At 33.7% G+C, this 25,903-nt stretch overlaps 1 protein-coding gene across 2 annotated transcripts in view; it reads left to right on the top strand.

Moving 5' to 3' along the window:
• Positions 1-25,903, top strand: part of STXBP5L (syntaxin binding protein 5L) — a 388,157-nt gene that overhangs the window by 314,885 nt on the left and 47,369 nt on the right. For both annotated transcript variants that reach the window (XM_047100036.1, XM_047100035.1), the window contains one exon: positions 1,865-1,930. In XM_047100036.1, the coding sequence (XP_046955992.1) occupies positions 1,865-1,930 (66 nt within the window). The remainder of the gene's footprint in view (positions 1-1,864; positions 1,931-25,903) is intronic.

Genomic DNA, 25,903 nt, shown 5'->3' with positions numbered 1-25,903 from the left:
CAATTTATTTTTTACTAAGGCACTAATAAAAATCAATGAAAAAAGGAAAATCTTTTTAACAAATAATGATGGAAAAACTAGACAAACAACATATAGGGAAAAATGAACCTTAATCTCGACCTCACACCACAATCAAAATTTATTTGAGATGAATTATAGTCCTAAAACTGAAAGCTGAAAATTAAAAAAGCTTCTTGGAGAATACAATAATATCTTCATGAGCATTGAGTAGGCAAAGATTACTTACACAGGAATTATAAAAAATTCACAATTAAAAAATTTCATAAAGGGTCCTTCAAGTAAACTAATCTCCTGAACATCAAAAGATTTCATTTTCATTAAGAAAATGACAAGGTAAGTCACATACTGGAAGAAAATATTCACGGTACCTACTTCTAACAAAAGACTCTTAAGTATATAAATAATTCTATTCAAGATTTGGCACATACTTGGTTCTGTAACCTTAAATTGTTTAAACTCTTCAAACTCATAGTTTCTTACCTGTAAAACATAAGAGGTGGGCTAGAGTACCACAGCAGCCTTTTCCTAAATTCTATAATTTTTTGAACCATAGTAAGTTTATTGGTACAAATTATATCAAGAAAGGGGTGGTAGCAAGGAATATGGACAAAGATAGTTCTGGTAATTGACAATAGTTTTTAATAAGTACTTCTGGGTATAAAGATTTACATTAAAGTAGGAACTCTGAGTATTTTTTATAAGGAAAAAGTATATAACATCTCTAACAAGTATAGGAAAACCATAATTAAGGATATTTTATGAATGCCACAGGAATGCAGGCTGGCAGATAGCAAGAATTATAAAATGTTTATTTATTGTGCCTATCCTTGTGTTTGTCAGTAGAGTTACATAACAGAGTATTAAAAATAAGAGAGGGGTGACTGAGTGGCTCAGTTGGTTGAACCTCTGACTCTTGGTTTCAGCTCAGATTGTGGTGTTGAAGTTCCTGAGATCAAGCTCTGTCAGCACAGAGCCTGCCTGGGATTCTCTCTCTCTGCCCCTCCCCCACTCACATGTGCTCTCTCTCTCTCTGTCTCTCTTCTTAAAATAAATAAAATTAAAAAATTTTTTTAAAAAGTAAGAGAAAAATGTAATGCTTATTATAAGAAGGAATTTGATATCATCAAATAAGTCACTTAATATGTATTATACAACACTGCATTTTTATAACTAAGTATAATATTTAGAATCTGTAGCATCCCTTAAAGTTCTTTTTAAAAGTCAATAAGCATTTATCTTGAAAGAAGATTTGATGGGGCGCCTGGGTGGCTCAGTCGGTTAAGCGTCCGACTTCGGCTCAGGTCACGATCTTGTGGTATGTGAGTTTGAGCCCCGCGTCGGGCTCTGTGCTGACTGCTCAGAGCCTGGAGCCTGTTTCAGATTCTGTGTCTCCCTCTCTCTCTGACCCTCCCCCGTTCATGCTCTGTCTCTCTCTGTCTCAAAAATAAATAAACGCTAAAAAAAAAATTAAAAAAAAAAAGAAAGAAGATTTGATTAGGTCTTTTTAAAAACTCCTTATAAATTGTATTATTTTTGGTCTATTTTTAGATAAAACTAGGTCATTTATTAAAGTAGCTATTTCATGTTAAAAAGTAAGAAAGAAGATTTTGTATTTTACTACCATTATGTTAATTACTCCTTGTATATATCTATTAGTTATTGCTCCTTATTGTTTCTGGTATAACTTACTGAAACAAATTTTCAGAATCATTGTCATAACATGAGAATAGAAAAGTTTCACAGGGAGAAGAAAAACCTTTTGAAAATTTTAGGAATGAATATATAAGAATTATCTACAATTTGTTAGCAAAATTTATCTAATTTCTTGTCATTTCATTTTTAGGTTTAACTGAGCTAAATGATAGTCCCGTTCCCCTGGAACTTGAGCGCTGCAAGTCTCCCACTTCAGGTAAACATGAATGTTAACTTTCAGCCTTCTTGTAATTCACTGCAGTAATCTACTGCTTTATTTTCTTAATTCTTACAATGTGAAATTCATAATTTTAGTAATTGTTTCTAATTTAGTTTCTGAAATTTTACCATAAGCAAATATATAAAAAATTCTTGGCCTCCCAAAAAATTAAGATCAGAGATATGAGTGTAGTACATTTAAAGACATTTTAAACAAAGGTTTTTTTTCAAAAAAAGAAAAAATGATAATATGCTGGAAGTAAAGCATCAAGAAAGCAAAGCCTACCAAAGTATATTAAAAATGTGAGTATAAAGATTCCTAGGAATAGGTCTTTTAAGGTGTACAAAAAAATGTTAGTAGAAATTGTTGGATGGTGGGATTATAAATGGTTAGCTTATATTTTTTCATGTATTTGCCTGATTTTTCTCCAATACATATACAGTATATGTAAATTTTTGAAGACCAAAAAATATTACGTATTTCTTTGACATTGAACTATATGTTTTCAGAGTATCAAAAAATTATAATTCCTTATAATTAATTTTTATTTTAACTTCATATAAATTTATAAACATTTAATGCCTTAAAAAGCAATTAATTTTGACTTTTGGAAATTCTTTTCTAACTGTGATATTTCTTTAATTTACTCTATCTCTTTTTTTTATGTTTATTTTTGAGAGAGAGAGAGAGAGAAAGAGAGAGAGAAAGAGAGAGAGAGACCATGAACGAGGGAGGGGCAGAGAGAGGGGGAGACACAGAATCTGAAGCAGGCTCCAGGCTCTGAGCTGTCAGCACAGAGCCTGATGTGGGGCTCGAACTCATGCACTATGAAATCATGACCTGAGCTGAATGAAGTTGGATGTTTAACCTACTGAGCCACTCAGGCACCCCCAATTCATTCTATCTCTTAAGAGTTGTTAATTGTTTATCCTTATTCTTCAGGAATGTGAGGCAAAGTAGAATCTAGTGTCCTGTATAAAGTTTTCTTTTAACCCTATCTATTTAATCTTTATTTCATTGCTTTTATTTTAAATATGAGCTCATACTTTTACCCTTTCTTTTGTATTTCTATCCTGTAGGCACCATCCTAATTTAGGCATTTAGTATCCTACATTTAGAGTATCACAAAAATGTTCTTAACAGGTGTCTCTGTGATCTCTCATCCTTACAATTCATTTTGCATATCATGTTGCAAAACTAATCTCCTTAAAATATTACTTTGATATTTTCTCATGTCATAAATCTTCAATATAAAATTCAATATCCTATATCAATTTAAATAAGTTCACTTTAAATTCTCATCCATAAGCTAAATTTAAATTTTTAAATATTTTTTTTTTTGAGAGAGAGAGAGAGAGAGAGAGAGAGAGAGAGAGAGAGAGAGAATATGCATGCAAGCAGGAGAGGGCAGAGGGAGAGAATCCCAAGCAGGCTCTACACTCAGTGCAGAGCCCAGCACAGGGCTCGATCTCACAACCGTGAGATCATGACCTGAGCCAAAATCAAGATCAGGTGCTTAACCAACTGAACCACCCAGGCACCCCTGTAATCTGAATTTTAATAGTAATATAGGGTTCAAAAGTCAAAGAGAAATGGTATTTAAAAATCTCTCTCCCACCCTTCCCCATACTTTGTTTCCATCCTTTTGAAAAATAAACATTGTTACTTTCTTATTTATCCTTTCAATTTGTATTTGTAAACAAGCCAAAAAGACATAGTATATTCATTTTGGCTTCCTGTCCTATACACTAGTATAGTATATACATTTCAATATACTTTGCTTGATTCACTGTACTGTGTATCTTGTCTTTCCATTTCTTAAATAATCATTACAGTTGTATGTTATTGAAATGCATGCAGTTACTATAATTTATTTAGTATTTCACCAATTAAGGGACCCTTAGTTTGCTACCAGTGTTCTGCCATGTCAAACAATGCTGCAGTGACTAACCTTCATACCTTCCTCATTATAAACGTGTACAGGTAGGGGCGCCTGGGTGGCTTAGTCGATTAAACATCGGACTTTGGCTCAGGTCATGATCTCCTGGTTTGTGAGTTGGAGTCCGCATCAGGCTCTGTGTTGACAGCTCAGAGCTCAGAGCCTGGAGCCTGCTTTGGATTCTGTGTCCCCCCTCTCTCTCTGCCCCTACCCTGCTTGTGTTCTGTCTGTCTCTCTCTCTCTCAAAAATAAACATTAAATAAATAAACAAACAAACAAATGTGTACCAGTAGATCTGTAAATTCCTAAAATTGGAGCTTCTGAGTCAGAGTATATGCCTATCTAATTTTTATAAATTTTCCCAAATTGCTCTCCTTAGAGTTTGCAGCAATTTTCTCTCTTGCCATCAGTAACATACAAACAATGGTTATCTTTTTTTTTTTTAATTTTTGTAACGCTGGTAAGAAAAGGTCAATGTAGTTTCAATTTATCTTTCACATACGTGATATTGAATAGCTTTTCAATTGTTTAAGACCTATTTATTTTTTTCTATAAATCATCTATTCATACAATTTGCCCATTTTCTATAGAGTTGTCATTTTCATATCAATTTTTATTGCCTCTTTATAAATTAAGATTACCCTTTTATGACCTGAGATCCACATATTTTTCTCATTTTAACTGCTTGTGGTATCTCTTGCCTTACAGCAGTTTTTTGCATTCAGACATTTCCTTTGTGGACTTTTTTCTTTATGCTCATTAATTTAAATACAATTGTAATTATCTGCTTTTTAAAGTTTTGGTAGAATTCTCCCATCAAGTCACTTACCCTTTATAATTATTGATTTTGTATCTTCATATTGTCTGTAAAGAAAGCTATTTTCATCCTAGAAATTTTCTAACAATATTCAATGTAACATACACAAAGATTGTGGCTCTTCAATTAGGCTAGTTAATAGTCAATCTATTTTTCTGTTGTTTTTTTTTTAATTTAGAGAAAGAATGTGTGTGTGTGTGTGTGTGTGTGTGTGTGTACACACGTGCAAGCTGGAGAGGGACAGAGAGAGGGGGAGAGAGAATCCCTCAGCAGTGCAGAGCCCAAGGTGGGGCTGGATCCCACAAACCATAAGATCATGACCTGAGTGTGAATCGAGAGTGGGACACTTTACCAACTGAGCTGCCCAGGTGCCCCTTTCTGTTTTGTTTTTTTAAACTTGAACAAAAGTTTTACTGGATTTTAGGGGTTTTAACTTAATTTCTGCTTTTAACTTTATTAGTTCCCTCCTCTGTTTTCTAATTTTTCACTTTTCAATTTTTTTGTGGTAGATGCTTAATTCATTTATTTCTTACATGTTGCTATACTAAGGTTAAATTTCCCATTGAACTCTGCATTGTATGTATCAGAGCTTTTGATAAATTGTGATTGCATTAATAGTAATTTCCATATGGTAGAGTTTTTTTTCTTTTACCAGAGTTATTAATGTTAACTTGTAGCAGAATTAAGTAGCTATAAGTGCTGCTTCATTGTTATTTAAGTCTTTCATGTCTTTATATTTTAATTACTTGACTTGCCAAGGATGGAGAAAAGGAGAATTAAAATACTGTACTAATAATATGTTTCTATTTTTCCTTATATCTGCTGTGTTAAAAATATTCATGTGTAGATATTTTAAACTATATTGACAAAAAGTGCATCTTATACCATAAACCACCATTGTTCATGTCTTTTTACCTGAATTCCACTTTGTTTACTATTAATACTACAACTTTTCCTTTTTTGTTTGTTTCTTTGGAATTTTTTTTTTTTTTTTGTATACCTTGGTCTTACCTCTTTAGGAGTAAACTTTTTTAACTGAGGTATAATACAGAATGTCTGTAGAACACCAGAAACCTCCCTCCTGCCTCTCAGCCACTTACTCTCACAAAGGTACACACTGTTCTGACTTTTAACCATAAATTAGTTTTGTGAGTTTTGGACTCTCATATGAATGGAAACATGCAGTATTTACTTCTTTTTTCTAATTTTGCTCAACATTACGTATATGATATTCAGTCACATTGAATGATTTTTAGTTCTGTGTGATACTCCATTAAATGAATATATCTATGCATTTTATTGTTGCTGCACATTTAGGTGGCTTTCAATTTGGGGTTATGTTATGACCAATCTTGTAAAATTTTTATTGCAAATATAAACTCATTTTTGTTGTACGTGTTTCTGGGAGTGAAGCCTGGGGGTCATAGGGTATGTTTATGTTCAGCTTCAGTAAATACTACTGAGTTTTCTAAAATGATTGCAGCAATTTTACTTCCATTAACAGTATAAAAGTTTTATTTGTTCCACATACATCTTTCTCTCAGTAACATATTTAGTTTTCTTTTTAGAGGTCTTGCATACCTTTCATTAGATTTATTCCTTGGTATTTGGTGTTTTTATACGTCATAATTTTTTTATTTTTTTCTTATTGTTTGTGACTAGGTTATAAAAATACAATTAATTTGTGTATATTGATGTCATCCAGAAAGCTTGATAAATTCCAATAATTTATAAATTCTTTTGGATTGTCTATCCAATTATGCCTACTGTTAAAAGAGCAGTTCTATTCTTATTTCTAAAGGAAGAAATTAACTAGGACCTCCAATATAATGTTGAATATATGTGGTATTAGCAAACATCTCTTATTTCCAGGCTCAGGCATGTCTTTCAATATCATAATTAATTATGGTAATTATTGTAGGCTTTTAGTAGACATCTTGCTTTTAGACTTTTGCCTCTGATATTTTTTTATTATGTTAGGGTAGATCTGGAAACACCACCAAGACACTTTTTCTTTTTGCTTTGTTTTGTTTTGTTTGTTTGTTTTGCAAGGCAGAGTCAGGACTTTGCATGCCATAAGGTAGATTACTTCAAAGCAGCAAGGCTTTGACTACTTTTGTATTAGGGTACTTGGGACAGAAATGATTGGCTGTGATAAGATTCACTTATCACTTCAGTGCCTTATTTGAGACTGGTTTGCTGGGCAGGGCCCACTCTTCTTTAGTAGCAGCCTTAAATCATATTCACAGTTGAGGAATGATTTTTTTTTTCCTTATAACAACTTTTTAGTCATTTTATGTTTGTTAAAATATATGAAATCTATCCTTCTGGGAACAGTGCCAACAAAGTTTATTTTATCTTAAGAAAATTAGAAATAATATTTGATTATTCCATTCATTTCCCATGAAAAAATAAAAATAATGGTGTTGCATTAAAGGGTCTTTCTAAGCCCACAAAGGAGAATGTACCCAATGCTATTCCTAGAATACCACAGCAACACATATACATAAAACTACCTTCTGAAATCTCTTCCTATTGTAGGAATTGCTTTATTTAATCTAGATTATCAGGAGAGGTATTGTTAGGGTAAATGCAGACTGTTTTAGTCCAATCTCATAAAACTAAAATGTAACCCAAAAAAGCACATTTAAGACTTTAATGGCAGTTTAAATCTCATGAAGCCTATTATCTCTAAAGGCAGAAAAGAATGAAAATATAAACAGTGAAAATGTTTAGATAACTTATAAAGGGCAGAATCAATATGTGTAATAAAGGGAAACTAGAAAATAATAATACATCTGACTTCTGAAAAATTAAGAAAAGCAGCCATGCCTTCTAATGTCTCCTTGATTCACATACTAAAAAAACTAGATCTGATTAATAATGTCAATTATTATGTTTGTATCTGGGTATATCTCCTCTTTTTCATATATATGTAGCATTTAAGAGCCAATACTATTCTTGTCTTTTTTTTTCCTTAATGCAATGGTTCTCAAACATAAGCCTGTATGAGAATGATGTGAACATTTTGTTAAAACACAGATTGCTGAGTGCCAAAGATTCTAATTGGGCACTGAGTGTCTAGAGTGGGGCCTGAAATTTTGCAAAGCAAGATCCCAGGTGATGCCAATGCTTCTGGTCTCTGGACCACTTGAGAACTATGGCTCTGTGAAAATTTTTAAAATATTTTTTCAATAGTTACACTTACCCTCTCAGTATCTATTTTGTGATCTCAAACCTTAACCCCTTCAAAGTCTGATAAAAGTAGATTAGAACATTGATGCAAAGAGCTAAGTAAGAATGGCTGGTAATTAGGCAAGCCAGAGACCAGTAATAATTTTATAATTCTGATTTTCTACATGGATCTCAAACTCCCTTTTAGCTCAATAAACTGCAAGTAAAATAGAGCAAAGTTTAAGTCTATTAAATATTTTTTGAGGACAATGAGAACAGAATAGGAATTCAGAGCTGAAAGAATCTCAGTGAGCCAACCAGAATGCTGATGTTCTTAACTTCCAGGATACTATAGCCATTTCATATTATTTATTCATTCACCCAACTATTTAACAGGTAATTTTCAGTATGTGTAGTTATGTAGATATTATGCTATCTATCCCTGGAGAATAAACTAATGAACAAAATAACATACTCCATGCCAAATAGACCTGACAGTGTATCTGCAGAAACCAACATTAAACTAATAATTTTACCAATAGTCAGCTGTTTTTCCTTAAAGCTGTGTAACCATTTTTCACTCACTAGGTAAGGCTGTGCAGTTTGTGTACTGCATAAACATACCTTCCAAGGGGATGAGCAGGAACATTCAGCCCTAGCTTCACTTACCTGGAACAGAACTGCAATCCGTCAAGGAAATAGACGCCTTTTCTTTGGACAAAGAGTTGAAAACTACCCAAGCCTTCAACTGTAGGGTTATATCTGCCCACAAGATGTGAATTTTTCTAATTTTTATTCCTTAAAGGTGTGTCTTCAAAAATTATTTGCTCAGATGAACATCTTTTTCTAGGCTAGCATCGGGTTCTACTATCTGCTACCTCTACAGCCATCAATCCTCATAATTCTCACTGTCCACAGTATACAATAGACTTACTATGCTATCAAGTTCAAGTTAAGGCTAGGGTGATAGAATTATTTATCATTATTAAAATATGTTTATTTAGGTTTCTTTAGTAAAGATATCTTTATCAAAATTTCATAGAGGCTAACATCACAAAAACTAACGAAGAAACAACCAGTTCTGTTCTCAAACCAGAGTTAGAACTAAGTCTTATAGCCTACATTGAATGCTTGTTCTGCATGGTTCTACATTTCTAGAAACCCAGTACATCCTCCAAAGAAGAAAGCTTCTTCCGTTCAAATAGTCCTCTGTTAGGGCAGTTCCAGAACATCCAGATAAATGCACAAAATAGAGACCCTTCCAGATAGTTATCATGCAATTCACCCCTTAGATAAAACTTCTGGGTTCACCTGGGCTAAGAAATTATATGCCAATAGTTTTTATTCCCTTCCTTTAGGACTTGCTACCAGAACTCCTGAGGCAGCACCAGGCTTGTATAGGAATGAAATACCAGCTGTGAGACAGAGGAATCAAGTACATCACTTGCCAGGTGAAAGAGAAAATCTCTTTTGTGAACAAACAAGTTTTTCATATCTCTACAATTTTCTGGACTTCACAATTTGTCTCAAAAGCTTTATTCCTATCTGTGCTGAAAATACAGGTCCTCATGGTGAATGAAGACAAATTTCCCTGAAGTAATAAAACCATAGACACTGACTTCATTCAATACAAAACAGGAATTGTTAGGGCTTTTGTGAAAGACTTTGAAATGTTCTATAGAATTTTGATAATGTTGTTTTTCTGCTTTAAACCTGAATACTTGTATCATACCTATAAGAAAATATGAGGGGAGCAACAGAGAATTCAGGGAAACTTAAGAGCCAAAAAGTAGAGTGGTTTTGTAAAAATTCTCCTAATTCTTCATAATACAATTAAGTATTTTCTATGATCAGAAACTACTGTGATGAACCCTGAAATTCCACCAAAGAATTGCCTCAAAGGGGCAATGTTCTCTCAGAAAGGAAGGTCTTATAATCTGTTTTAAGCAGAGCCATTGAATATTTGATACTGCTCAGAGAGACCAAATCAAAATCAAACACAGGTTTTACAGCTTCCTTAAATTAGGCATTCATTACAAAATGGTTGTGACCAGATTTGCGATTTAAGAAGCATAAATTACCAATATTCTAGAATCCAAGTTAAGTCAGTAACCAAGGATCCTAAAAATAGTTGTAACCCATAATTTTCCAAACAGTAACTTACTTTTTTCTTATGTAATACAACACCCCTGTGATAGGCCTTTTTCTGAGGAGAAAACTGATGGTCAGAGTATTTAAGTAAGTAGAGCTGGAATTCTAACTTGGTTACATTTGGTTGTAAAGCCTATGCGTTTTCCTGGTTTCATGAATAAAATGAAAAAAAGAAATATGAAAATTGCAAAAAACTAATCACAACTGAAATTAAAACATAGGCAAGCAGTGACAAAATTGCTATGAAGAGAATGTTGTAACAAAGAAATTCAAAAGAACTTAAGAAATATACTTTGCATGAAACATTAGAAATATAGTTTACCATTTAAGTTCCAGGAAAAGCTAAATACAAAAATGGTTTTTAGTTTTATAGTGCATAAAATCAACAAATTATCACATTTGAATTTATCAAGCCTTGTTTGCTAAAAATTGTAATCAATGTTGGTATAGTACTTTAAAGCAAACAAAGTATTTTCATATGTATTATCTTATTCAATCCTACAGCAACTCTGAAGAAATTATGACTAAGGAAAAATTTCATAACTTGCTCAAGATAACCCTGCTAATAATAAATGACTTAGTCTAAACCAACTCATATCTTCAGACTTCAAGTTCCTCTGATCCCAAATTATTTGTCCTCCTATTAAAAAAGTATGTTGAAGAAACTAGTTCTCTCTGGGATTTATAATTCAAGGTAGATAAGAACAGAAGTAAAGTTTCCCCATCTTTTAACTCTCATTCATACAACACTAATAACAAGTAACTGATTCATTAACACTGTCCAGATAGAAATAGGATATATATATATAGAGAGAGAGAGATAGATAGATAGATAGATAGATATTGTAAGAAAAGTGAAGTCATGACATTAAACATTTTTTTATGCTGAGGAAAATTCTAATAAAGATACTTCTTTGCCTGGATATGCCTTAGCAACTTCCTAAAAAGGTGAGGGGAGGGGGAGTAATATAGAGGCATGTAGGCCTTTCAGTGCTCTACCATGGATGGTGACTCGAAAATTGTGCATATGTGTTTGAACTGTACCTATATACATAGCAGGTATTTTTGTTTTATCTTAGTTTCTGGCTTAGGGAAGATACAGACAAATGAAATTTGTTACTTTGTTCCAACTAGTCAGTGAATGAATCAATACACAGATAAATTTTATAAACATTTCAATCTAAACAACTTTTAATTTATCGTTAGATTTATTTATTTTGCAGAAGACATCTAGGCCACACAAGTGGTATCTTCTGTATCATACATATATCATACATATTATGTTGCTTACTGGAAAGGGCATAGCTTTGGAGTCAGAGAAATTTGAACTTACCTGTCATTTCCTACCATGATATCTTTAGCCAAGTTATCAAATAGAAATCTTTCATTGCTAATCAAAAAGTCAATCCAGTTGTTTCTAACCAAGAAACAACTAATCAAAATCTTTCAATTAGAAATTTCTAGCCTATCTCTGTATTTTATTTCCCATTAAAGTAGTAAGCCACATTCAGACTGACTCAGGGTTTGTTTTGTTCCAAAAATTTTGATTCAGCTGTGGAATTAAGGACCTGAGAGGTTCTTTTTTTTTTTTTTTTAATGTTTATTTTTGAGAGAGAGAGAGAGAGAGACAGAGTGTAAGCGGGCAAGGGGTGTAGAGAGAGGGAGACACAGACTCTGAAGCAGGCGTCAGGCTCCAAGCTGTCAACACAGAGCCTGACACAGACCGTGAGATCATGACCTGAGCCAAGTTGGATGCTTAACAAACTGCACCACTCAGGCACCCCAAGAGGTTCTTTTTTTTATGTGTTATTTTTTCAAGTGTTTACTTAAATTCCATTTAGTTAATATATAGTATAATATTAGTTTCAGGTGTACAATATAGTGATTCAGCACTCCCATGCCACACTCATGCTCATCACAAGTGTATTTCTTAATCCCTATCACCTATTTTACCCATCCCCCTGCCCACCTTTCCTCTGGTAACCATCAGTTTGCTCTCTATAGTTAAGAATTTGTTCTGAGAGTTGAGGCCAATACAACATATCTCTGATGAGCCAGGCTGCTCTTTCCATTGACTTTGACTTGAATTAGGAGTTAGGAAAAAAGCACGTGAATATAACAAGTGATTGAAGGATTTGATACATTAATGATGCATGAAGCCCCCTAGTTAAAATAGTATTGTAGTGCCTGAAGTTCTGTTCTTATTTAGGCCTGAACATACTACCTCATTCTGGCATAAGCTACGGTAAGCTATCAGACTACTCCACCTATTATTGTAAGTGAGCCTGGAGGCAGAAATTCTAGAATAGAGATAAATAGTCTTGCAAAAGTGTATAATCTGGTGCTGTTTTAGGCCATCACCTGAACTTTAGGGCTGAATTTATATATATTACTATGTATTTTGCTATCAGTCAATTATTTCATTCATTTGCATCATCTTTGGTCTCTTATGCCATCCTACCTGATATTTTCTAGGTAAGTCAGAGGTGATAGATGTGATTAGGCGAGTGAATAACCCTTTCTGTGGGGATAATTTTCTATGAATTTTTTAAATTCAGTTTTATTGAGATATAATTTATATAGGATAAAATTCACTTTTTTAGTGTACATTCATGAATTTTCTGGGTTTTTTTTTCAAAAGTGTATGCCATAACATGTTAAAGGGACAAGAGTTTCCTGACAATTTGCCCAGAACCTAACAGAATTAAGATAGTAAGAAATCAAACTGTTTTAAGTCTAACACTTGGTGCAGCAATAGTCCCTGCCCTGCAGGTGGATTACCTATGTCACTATTTGCTGTGTTACTGTCAGTGAGCCAAGATAAGCAGTTTTTCAAAGTGTGAAGGATTAAAAATAGTACTCTAGAAGAGAATGCACAACATGATTTAAAGAGATTTTCATGGAAAATAAGCCCATTATGAATTAAGTGTATGGCATTACTATTGAAAAGAGCAGTGGACTCTTAGGAAGTACTACTGTGCAGAGCAAACAAATAATAGTGCTATATACAATTGGAGACTATCCCAATGTGCAATGTTTAATCCTAGGTACCAGATTTTAAATACAACACATTGCCCAGACAAGTCATTTCTGATATAGAATACCACAGGGAAACAATATTTTCTTTTCAACTAATAATGAAATAAATAGCTAACACTGAATTCTTATTAGATACCACACCATGCTAAATGCATTACACATATTCACTTAATTAATGCTGATAGAGATCCCTATGAAGTAGGGACTATTATTATTTCCATTTTACAGAGGAAGGGAAACATACTCTTCCTGAGATTAAGTAACTACTACCCCAGCGTCACTCACTCACCTGGCAAATGGTTGAGTCGTGATATGAATCCAGGTCACTTGTGTTCTGGATCACTGGACTTCGCTTCATCTAAAAAACAGGAAACCTGCATAGGAGAAAAGCAAAAAGTCTTTATGGAACTTTACAGAGGGGAAAAAAGACCAATTAAAATTTAGAAAATGTAAGATCGAAAATAGAGATGACAAAATTTGTTTTTTTTTTTACTTAACTCAAAGGAACCAAAAGCACCTGTTAACTTGAAAATGAATATAATAATCAATTTTTAAAGATCATAAAAGTGTTATGAATATCTATGTATCTATCTGTAACTGTATATACATCTAATTTAACAACTAGGACAAATGGTGTCTCATATGAAAAATCTAGGGTGCATCTCAGGAAATACTTCTTGTGGAAGGTTCCTGAATGAAAGTCCCATAGGTTAATGTTCATAAAACCATAAAATGTTATTTCTCAAAATGTGATCTACCAACCTCTTTGCATCAGTATCACCATCTTAAAATAAAAATTCCTGCCTATCTGTTCGGAGTACCTGGAGATGGCCCCTAAGTCTCTGCAGAGGCTTTAAGATCTGACATATGAGAGCAAGAATCATTTATTCTTTATTGCTCTAGAGGCCGGAACTGGGACAATTATAAATGGTAAAGGAAAATAGTTTGAGCTCACATAGAAGGAAATTTTGTAGCAATATAGCAACCCCAAATTGGATTTTTTTTTCTACCTTTAAAGGTTTCAATCAGATCTATTCAAATAGATAGGTTATCAAGAATGTTGTAGGAGAAATACTTTCATTGAATAGGGTATTTGACTAGATGACCTCTAAGATTCCTGGGAGCCAAGATTCTCTTTCTCTCTTTTTTGTGTAATGTGCTAAGCCAGTGACTCATGAGAAGTTTCTATTTACCATTTTCTCCGCAGTGCATATGCTTTAGCTTAGAGAACAGTAAAAATGTACCAATTCAGAGAGGCACATTCCCAGGGGAACATTGCAAAGGTTTTTATCCTGTACATTTGCAAGACTAAAGGCCTGTTACTACCTCTTGCCTTATTCATCTTCCAACCCAAATTCCTCAAATGTTCATGTGTAACATATTTCTCTAACACTTGAACATACTTTCTCTCTTTGCTTAGCCCTCTTCAGTGTAATTCTTCACCACCTCCCTTCTGACTTTATTGGCTTTTTTTCAACATTCATTCAGCAAACACTTATTGTACACCTACTCTATGTCAATAATTTATTAGGTATTGGGAATACAACCTCCCACCTTTGGAGAACTCAGTTTCAGGATGTTAATGGATAGTAGCATTAAAAAAATCAAGTGTAAAAAATGTGTTAAGTGTTATAAAGGAAATGTGCACAAGATGCTATGAAAGTAAAGATAATGGCACCAGATGAAACCTTAAATTTGAGGCTGCATTCAAAAAGGAGGTGATTTCTGAGCTGTCTTGGAGGACAAGTAAGAATTTACTAGTTGTCTGGACACTAAGAGCCTGGACACTAAAGAGCCCCTCCCCCCACAAAAAAAGTTTATTTGGGCAAGTGAAGAGAATCATTCTGTGCATGAATAATTATTAACATTGTTATTAAACTTCCCTAATTAATCCCACCAAATCATTCCCTTTCACTCCTTCAGTTATACTATTGAAATTGGGGTTTGTGAGGGGACTCCAGTTTTCAGGCTTTCTACAGGAAACCAAAAAGACAGGTAATAAAATGGAGAGGAGAATCTAAAAACATGGAGAAGATTTGGAAGACAGACTAAGTTAGATACTAGAATATTACAATTCACAATATGCAAGTGAATTTTCCATCAAAAAGAAGAGTGGAAAGTGGGAAGGCATGTGACATTGTGGTCATTGTCCTCCTGTATGCATCTGGGCTTATGACCAATAAGCAGGGACTGTTCGACTTTTTGAAAACATCACTGTAATTCATTTAAAGTAATTAATACTATATAGATATGTTGAAATACCCTATTTAAAAATAAAATAGAAACAATTGACATAAATTATGAAACCAATCCTCACATTAGTTATTAAAAAATTAAATGAAAGATTAGTGAACACACCCCACTCCTTCACTTCATCTGAATTAGGAATTTACAAAATATATTTGCAATCTCTTCTGAAGCATATTACATATACTTAGTTCGCCATATTTTGATATAAGTAAATTTTTGCTTGTGCTAATTCTAAACCCAAATTACTAAAATTTGATTTGCTGATTGCCCCTTAATCTCTTTATTTTTTATTTTTTATTTTTTTGAAAGAGAGTGAGAGAACACATGCATGCAAGTGGGGGAGAAGGGCAGAGGAAAAGAGAACCCCAAGCAGGCTCCTTGCTCAGCCCAGAGCCGGGCTAGATTCCATGACCCTGAAATCATCACCTGAGCAGAAATCAAGAGTGGGTTCCTAATGGACTGAGGCCTCCAGGAGTCCCTGCCCCTTAATCTTAATAGAATTATTTTTAATGTTTCATCATAGCAACAATTGCCAGCTGCTATTATTTTTATTAAAATGATAATACTTAGATTTCCTTTTACAAGTAGTTCAACATGGCATCTAATAATAAGCAAACCACAGCCCACAGGCCAAATCCAGCTTGCCACCTATTTTGTTATGACTTGTGAAATAAGAATGGGGTTTTAATTTTTGTTACATTTTTTTTTTTAATATTTATTTTTGACAGAGAGACAGCATGAGCGGGGGAGGGGCAGAGAGAGAGAGACATAAAATCCGAAGCAGGCTCCAGGCTCTGAGTTGTCAGCACAGAGCCGGACACGGGGCTCAAACCCACAGACCAGGAAATCATGACCTGAGCTGAAGTCAGACACTCAACCGACTGAGCCACCCAGGCACCCAAGAATGGGGTTTTAATTTTTAAATGATTGGTTGAAAAAAAATCAAGAGATAAGTAATATTTCAGGACACATAAAAATATATTTAAGTTTGTATTATATTTAGATTTTCTAAAACCAATTAAAAAATGTATTCCAATCATATTCCATCAGAAACATTAAAGATCGTATTCAGAATGTTATTTATTTGACAGATAAGATTAAGTTACAAATTGAAAAAGGGATTTTTTTTTTTCAAACTTATAGTTGGCAAAATTCAGAAATTTGTGAGCCAGGTTTTCTGATTTTAAATGGAGTATTCTTTCTACTTCATCATCCTGCATCTTTATTGTAAAATAACTTTCTGGAGCACCTGGGTGGCTCAGTCCATTGAGCATCAGACTGTTGGTTTTGGCTCAGGTCGTGATCTCACCATTTGTGGGTTAGAGCCCCATGTCAGACTCTGCATTGGCAGTGTAGAGCCTGCTTGGGATTCTCTCTCATTCCCTCTCTCTCTCTGCCCCTCCCCCGTTCGTGCATGCACTCCCTCTCAAAATGAATAAACTTTAAAAATAAATTAAAAAATAAAATAGCTTTCCTATTTGTAAAGAAAAATCACTTAGAGGGTATAATTGATGACATCAGCTAGACTCTTAAAGTCTTAAGTGACAGAAAAGATGTGTAACATGATTTCTTTTATGCATTCTTTTTATAATAACATGCATTCTAGTTAAATATTTTGAGATACCCAGTGTAAAATTTTTATTAGCAGACAAATAATGAGGAAATTTTTTAAATAAATTATAGGTGTTTTCTTGGTTTATTCAAACATTTTCTGATAGCTTGTTTATAATATAATTCATTTTCAAATATTTTTTTATTTTCAAAATTTTCTTATCTATTGAATTTAACATTGTACTAGTCAATATTGAAGTCATTTCATCTGCCACTTCCATGGCAAAATTTCCTTGACCATATCATATATACATCTATAACATAGAATTTTCTATTTCAAAAAAATGTTGACAGGTTTTACCATCTGTTTTTACCCTTATCAGTTATTTATGATAGGAGCTCATACATTTGTTGCCATATTTCTTTACCTATTAGATTTATCCAATATGGATTTTTGGTCCTTCCCAAATTAAACAAAAAATCACTTCTAATGCCACATATGAAAAAAAACTATGCAAAGATATACTGAATTATCTACTATAAGAACAATTGCTTTTGTCATGTTTCTGTTTGCATATTAAACAATTACTACTGAATGACAACAAACTAACATCAAGCAATATTTCTGCTTCTATACATGCTCACTAAATATAACGCTCATTAGGATTTAATAATTATATATAAGACATACTGTTCCCCCACACTCCTCTTTAATTTCATATAATTAACATCTGCCTTTTTCCTTTTTCTGTTGTTTCAGTTAAAGGATCAAGAAAGTTAAGTCTGCCAACAGATCTTAAGGCTGATCTTGGTATGGTATGCCAACAATTTTAAGCTTTCTTATATTCATTTGGCTGAACATTTTTACCAACCGGTCCATGAATAACAAGTTTCCTAGATGGCAGTGTTTGATGAATTTCCAAAAAGGCTTTCTTAAAAATCACCAAACAGTTCTGTTGGCAGCATTCAACATTCTGTTTGTTAACAATCATTTTACAAAATTGTGTTTTATAAATCATCACACACCTAGATATATAATGTTTCATTTATTTTTAGCATGAAAATATTTTTGAACAACGAATAATCATGCATATGATCCCTACCCTTTGTGAAAGTAATCATGTAAATGAGTATCATTCTTTCCTGGAATTATTTTCCCTATTCTGTATATTAATATTATTTAGAATTAATGCTATTAAATAACAACAAAAAATGTCTGGTACATTAAAAAAAATGGAGCCCTGGCTTTTTTTAATTATTATTATTTTAGAAAAGTTACAGAAAATTTGATTCACTTTCAGCTTATATTTTTGTGGTGGTCACAGCCTTTTTCATGATTCAAACTGAAATAAATAAGGCTTTTATTAAATAGGCCTTCAGAACTTTTATCTACTTGTTCTGGCATAGGTTTTTTTTTTTTTTTTAATTTAATTACCTTTATTTTTATCTCCTTTATTCTAACTTAAAGCCATACCATTAAGTCCTACTAATGTCATGGGTAAAATAACAAAATACAATAATTAGCCTCTGCATTATTTTTTAGAGTTTACAAAGCTGCTTCACATACATTATTTTACTTGGTTCTCTAGAGCATATTCACATAGCTCACCTCATTGTATCTAAATTAAATAACTGTTAGACAACAAATAGCTTATTACATTTAAAATCTAGTTACATATAATCTTGTATGAATTCGATTAACTCATGTTTTTTAAACGCAAGGCACTAACCTATTAGGTATTACTAATAGTTCAATATTAACAAAATTGTTGTGAATTGGTATTATACCATTGTAATTGACATCAGAAGAAGAACTAACATTATAGTTCCATTTATTGACTTCCTACAGTGTCAGATACTATAGGATTTGGACATATTACCCAAGATAGTGTAGTTGATATTGTTCCCACTTTACAAATGGAGTAAGGTGATTCCCGGCCCACTTCTATATTTATTGGTAAAAGCAAAGAAAGCTCTTGGTTATAATTCTAATCTGGAGATCATTTAGCATAGTTGCTATTAATATAATAAACAATTTCTACAAATGTTAGTCTCTCAAAATCTCCAGTTATCTCCCTCCCAATAGCTTCATTCTCACTATTCTCTCACATACTTTAAGCAAAGGTGAATTATGGAAACTCATAAAATTGCCAAGTGCTTTTCAGTTTACTAAAAGATTTTTTACATTTAAAAGGATTCGCAATAAAACTTCATTAAATTTCTACTTCTAAGTATACTGTCAATATAATTTCATTTAAAAAATGAAATTTCCAGGAAAAAAAATCATAAGGCTTCTGAACAAGGAAAAATGTAAATTCTTCCACATAAAACCTTGGCTTTAAAATATACCTGGGTTGCTTGTAACATACTTTAGAAAGAGTATTTTCCAGTAGTATATAATCCATTAGTGAAGGAGGAACATGTTTAAGAAGCTATTGTAGTAGGCCAAATGAGAGCCTAAAGTAGAATAACAACAACAACAACAACAACAACAACAAAAATGGAGAAGCAGTCACCATGGGAAACTTTACAACTGATGAGATTATAAACAGTGGGTAGAACAAGGTTGGTAATGCATAGGACATAGAAGTAATCAAGAATGACTACAAAATGTTGAGAATAGCTTTCATGGAGAATGCCTGGTTTGAGAGGAAAGGAGAATGAGTTAGAGTGCTACAGGGACATCCATTTTAACCATTCAGTGAGCAGTTAGAAACTAATAACATTTATCTATATCAAGGTATTAGTGATGGTGTGTATGAGCTATTTAGTGAAGACAAAGGTAAAAACAATGCATTGGAGAGCTGTAGATACTAGTGTAACTTCTTTGTTATAATAATCCTTAACTAAAGAACAGTATAACAGTAACAGTAAAATAATAATAAGAGCAGTAAAAACCTCATACATTGTATATTTATGCAGTTAGAACCCTTAAGTAGTTAGCATTTTATGACATATCTGCCAGATTCATGGCTAATTGCTTTATACCTAACATTTTTACATTTAATGAAAAGCTATCTTGTTTCTCATTTTTAACCAAAAATAGACCTTTCTCTTTCCTGACAATATTTTGAACTAAAAACCTAAAAATGGGGTACCTGGGTGGCTCAGTCAGTTAAGCATCAGACTCTTGATAATGGCTCAGGTCGTGATCTCACAGTTTGTGAGATGGAGCCCTGTGTTAGCTTCTGCATTCACAGCGCAGAGCCTGCTTGGAATTCTCTCTCTCCCTCTATCTCTACCCCTCCCCCACTCTCGCTCTCCCTGTCTCTCTCAAAATAAATATATAAACTTTTTTTTTAAACCTAAAAATGGGAGCGCCTGGGTAGCTCACTTGATTGATCATCCAACTTCCACTCAGGTCATGATCTTGTGGTCCATAGGTTCAAGCTGGAGTCGGGCTCTGTGCTGACAGCCTAGAGCCTGGAGCCTGCTTTGGATTCTGTGTCTCCCTCTCTCTCTGCACCTCCCCTGCTTGCACTCTGTCCCTCTCTCTCAAAAATAAAATATACATTAAAAAAATTTTTTTAATTAAAACTAAAATTAAGAAAACCGAAAAATGAATTTTATAGAATTCAAGGAATGTACATAATTCAGGGACTGGCTGATAGTATTATGAATATATTGTTGTATATGCACCATAGGATATTATAAATGAAACACAGGCCCCCATAAGCCCTTTAAAAATATCTACTACAAGATGATCTCCAGCCAATGAAAAGATGCACGGAGAGGCCATGCTCAAAGAACTGTAGTGATTATTTAACTTATTTAAGTGTAAAGCTACAAACAACAGTGGCAAATTGGTGGTAATATGAGAACAAAGACAAGTAGAGGAAGAAGCATTACACTAATTTCACTTTTCATAAGGGGAAATAAATTGTTATTATGCATAGATAACAACTTAAGAAGAAGAATACATCCTCAAGATAACCACTAGAAAAAAGGTAAAATACCCTAAAATGTCAAAAATTAAAAGGATAAAACATATAAAACTAAATAAGAAAACACAGACAATATAGTAAAAGTGTCTACAAAAAGCAGCAGCAGAAGATACAACCCACTATAAAAGTGACAGAGTAGAACAGGGTCTGTTCTAATTCTCCATTTTGAGACCAGTGTCTTTTAATTCTCCATTTTGAGACTCAGGACTGCCCTGACCCTAGCTTTATACCTTTTGAAAACATCAAGAATATTGTCTTTGCAACAACTTTTTACTAGAGCCAGTCACTTGTCATGCATGGAATAGGGGTCATACTCAGATTGTTCTTGGCCAAAATAACCACAAAGTTTATATCTATAGGAAGAATGGGAGCCAGTGGGTAAACTGGCTCATGAACTCCAGGGACACAATAAACACATCGCAGATACTTATTTGTCTTTCAAGAGTGACTACATTGGTATTTTCAGGAGTGAGAAAGATGGTGTCTGGAAGCTAACCCTGGTGAATTAATTATGCTGCCATTTTTGTGAAGTGGTCCCCTCTAGAGAACAAATATGCTGTGGATAGTGAAACACAATTCATTTCTGTTTATTACTTGAGTATGAAAATGGCAAGTGAGTAAGCAAACATATTAGAAGCTAATTCATTCAATGGTCCTCAGTTTGGACTGGCATATCAACAATATTTTGCTGGCATCAGGATTATGTGACTTCAAATGCAGAGTGCTTCTGCATACATTGAAGACGTGAATGAAAACCAACAAGTACCTAGAACAAACTCCTAAAATTTGTATGGAACCAGAAAAGACCCCAAATAGCCAAAGCAATCTTGAAAAAGAAAACCAAAGCAGGAGGCATCACAATCCCAAACTTCAAGCTATACTACAAAGCTCTAATCATCAAGACAGTATGGTACTGGCACAAAAACAGACACTCAGATCAATGGAACAGAATAGAGAACACAGAAATGGATCCACAAACATATGGCCAACTAATCTTTGACAAAGCAGGAAAGAATATCCAATGGAATAAAGACAGTCTCTTCAACAAGTGGTGCTGGGAAAACTGGACAGCAACATGCAGAAAAATGAACCTGGATCACTTTCTTACACCATACACAAAAATAAACTCAAAATGGATGAAATATCTGAATGTAAGACAGGAAGCCATCAAAAACCTCTTCGACCTTGGCTACAGCAACTTCTTACTCAACACATCTCTGGAGGCAAGGGAAACAAAAAAATGAACTATTGGGACCCCATCAAAATAAAAAGCTTCTGCACAGGGAAGGAAACAATCAGCAAAACTAAAAGGCAACTGACAGAATGGGAGAAGATATTTGCAAACGACATATCAGATAAAGCGTTAGTATCCAAAATCTATAAAGAACTTACAGAACTCAACACCCAAAAAACAAATAATCCAGTGAAGACATGGGCAAAAGACATGACTTTTCCAAAGAAGACATCCAGGTGGCCAACTGACACATGAAAAAATGCTCAACATCACTCATCATCAGGGAAATACAAATCAAAACCACAATGAGATACCACCTCACACCTGTCAGAATGGCTAACATTAACAACTCAGGCAACAACAGATGTTGACAAGGATGCAGAGAAAGAGGATCTCTTTTGCACTGCTGGTAGGAATGCAAGCTGGTGCAGCCACTCTGGAAAACAGTATGGAGGTTTCCTCAAAAAATTAAAAATAGAACTACCCTACAACCCAGCAATTGCACTACTAGGTATTTACTCAAAGTATACAAAAATACTGATATGAAGGGACACATGCACCCTGATGTTTAAAGCAGCATTATCAACAATAGCCACATTATGGAAACAGCCCAGATGTTCATCATCTGATGAATGCGTGAAGAAGATGTGGTATATATGTGCAATGGAATGTTACTTGGAGATCAATATGAATGAAATCTTGCCATTTACAACAAAGTGGGTAGAGCTAGAGTGTATTATGTAAGTGAAATAAGTCAGTCAGAGAAAGACAGATATCATATGATTTCACTTATATGTGGAATTTAAGAAACAAAACAGATGAACATATGGGAGAGGGGAAAAGAGAGAGGGGACCAACCAGAGAGACTCTTAAAGGTAGAGAACAAACAGGGTTGATACAGAGAGGTAGGTGGAGGGGTGGGCTAGATGGGTGATGGATATTAAGGAGGACTACTTGTTATGATGAGCACTGGGTACTGTACGTAAGTGATGGATCACTGAATTCTACTCCTGAAACTATTATTGCAGTGTATGTAACTAACTGGAATTTAAATAAAAATTTGAGGGGCGCCTGGGTGGCGCAGTCGGTTAAGCGTCCAACTTCAGCCAGGTCACGATCTCGCGGTCCGGGAGTTCGAGCCCCGCGTCAGGCTCTGGGCTGATGGCTCAGAGCCTGGAGCCTGTTTCCGATTCTGTGTCTCCCTCTCTCTCTGCTCCTCCCCCGTTCATGCTCTGTCTCTCTCTGTCCCAAAAATAAATAAACGTTGAAAAAAAAAATTTTTTAAAAATAAAAAAAAAAAAAATAAATAAATAAATAAAAATTTGAAATAAAAAGAATCTTGGATAATAATGAACAAATAGAGACCATCAATAAAGAAACAGAAATTATAAAAAGGAACCAAGTAGAAATTCTAGAGCTAAAATTACAATAGCTAAAATGAAAAACTCACCAGAAAGGTTCAACAGCAGATTTGAGTAGGCAGAGGAAACTGGCCAGCTTGAACATAGCACAATTGAAATTATCAATTTGGAGAAGCAAAAAGAAAACAATGGAAAATGAACAGAGACTAAGGGACTTGTCAGACATCATTCAGCATGCCAACATATTATGGGAATACCAGAAGAAGAGAAGATAAAAGGGATAAAAAAGAATATTTGAAGAAATAATAGCTGAAAACTTCTCAAACTTGAAGAAAGATATAAGCTACACATGCAAGAAATCCTTTAAATCCCAAATATAATAAACTCAAAGAGATTCACACAGGGGTGCACAATAATCACTTTACAAAGAGAGGATCTTAAAAGCAGCAAGAAAGAAGTGACTCATTATGAATAAGAAATCCTCAATAAGTTTAGGGGCACCTTGCTGGCTCAGTTGGTTAAGCATCTGACTTTGGTTCAGGTCATGATCTCATGGTTCATGGGTTCAAGCCCTGCATGGGGCTTTGTGCCAACAGCTCAGAGCCTGGAGCCTGCTTCAGATTCTGAGTCTCCGTCTCTCTCTGCCTCTCCCCACTCATACTCTGTCTCTCTCAAAAGTAAATAAAACATTTTTAAAAATTAAAAAAAAAAGAAATTCTCAATAAGTTTAAAAGTCAAATCCACATTAGAAACCAAAGAGGCCAGAAGCAATGGGATGACATATTTAAAATTCTGGGGGGAAAAAACTGTCAAAAAAGAATTTCAGATATATGGCAAAACTTTCCTTCAAAAATTAAAGAGAAACTAAGACATTGCCAGACACAAAAGCAAAGAGAGTTCATCACTAGTACACCCACCCTATAAGAAATACCAAAGGGAGTCCTATAGGCTGAAATGAAAGGACATTTGACAGTAGCTTGAAGACATATAAAGAAATAAAGAACAATGGTAAAGGTAACTACATACGTAGATATAAAAACCAATATTATTATATTTTTGGTTTTTAACTCCTTTTTATTTCTTACATGATTTAAGAGTCAAGCATATAAAACTAATTATAAATCTTTAATGTGCATGTAATGAATAAAGATATGGAGACAACAATATAAGGGCAGGTGATGGACATTTATAGAAACAGAGTTTTGTATGCTATTGAAACTAAGTTGGAATCAATTCAAGAGACATTGGTATAAATTTGTAATCACTAGTATAACCATTAATAACTAAAAAAATATATAGAAAAGGAAATATGGAAGGAGATATACTGGGAAGAAATTAATGAAACATAATAGAAGGCAGTATGGGAGCAATTCATGAACAACAAAAGATATTCTGAAAAACAAATATAGAAAACTAGCAGAAGTGCTTCCTTATCAGTAATCGATTTAAATGTAAATGGATTAAACTTACCAATTAAAAGAGATTTGCAGAATAGATTAAAAATATATAATCTAACTCTATATTATCTACAAGAGAGTCATTTTACATCCAGAAACACATACAGGTTGAAATTAAAAGGATGGAAAAAGACTCCATGCATGAATAACCAAAAGAGAGCTTGTATGGCAATGTTAATATTAGACAAAGTAGACCTTAAGTGAAAAAACTGTTACAAGAAACAAAGAAGAATAAAAGAATCATTTTGGTGAGAAGATACAACAATTGCAAACAAATGTTCACCAAACAGCAGAGTCCAAAATATATGAAGCAAACATTGACAGAATTGAAGGAGAAAATTAGATAGTTTTATAATAATAGTTGAAGAATTCAATAGTCTGCTTTCAATAGTGGATAGAAAATCTAGACAGGAGATCAGGAAATAGAGGACTCAAATAACACTATAAATCAACTAGCATTAACAGACACAGTAATCCACATAACAATAGAATACATACACAAGTGCACATGGAACATTCTCAAGGATAGAACACATTTCAGGCCACAAAACAAGTCTCAATAAATTTACAAAGAATACAATTATACAAAATTTTTTTTCTCTAACCACAACGGGATGAAACTAGAAATCAGTAAAATTGGGAAATTCATTAAATTTGGAAATTAAACTGCAACTTTGTAAACAACCAAATGGGTCACAAAGAGGAAATCACAAGTGAAACTTGAAATACTTTGGGACATATTAAAGTTAAAAGCAAAATTTGTAGGTTACACCAAAGACATAGATCAGAGGGAAATTTGTAGCTGTAATGCCTATGTTAAAAAAAGTAAGATCTCAAATCAATAACCCATCTCTATACTTCAACAAACTGGAAAAGAAGACCAAATTAAGCCCAAAGCTAGCAGAAGTAAGGAAATAATAAAGATTAAAGAGAAGACAAACTAAATAGAGAATAGAAAAACAATAATCAAAAACACCAGAAACTGGTTCTTTGAAAACCAACAAATTAACAAATCTTTACCTAGAAAAAAGAAGAGAAAATGCAAATAATTAA

This window comes from Lynx rufus, unplaced genomic scaffold (genome assembly GCF_022079265.1).
Source record: "Lynx rufus isolate CCGP_SWC_20201006 ecotype Redwood Valley unplaced genomic scaffold, mLynRuf1.p SCAF_5, whole genome shotgun sequence".
NCBI lineage: Eukaryota > Metazoa > Chordata > Mammalia > Carnivora > Felidae > Lynx > Lynx rufus.
Note: the sequence above shows the minus strand (reverse complement) of the source record. Positions and strands in the feature narration are given on the sequence as shown.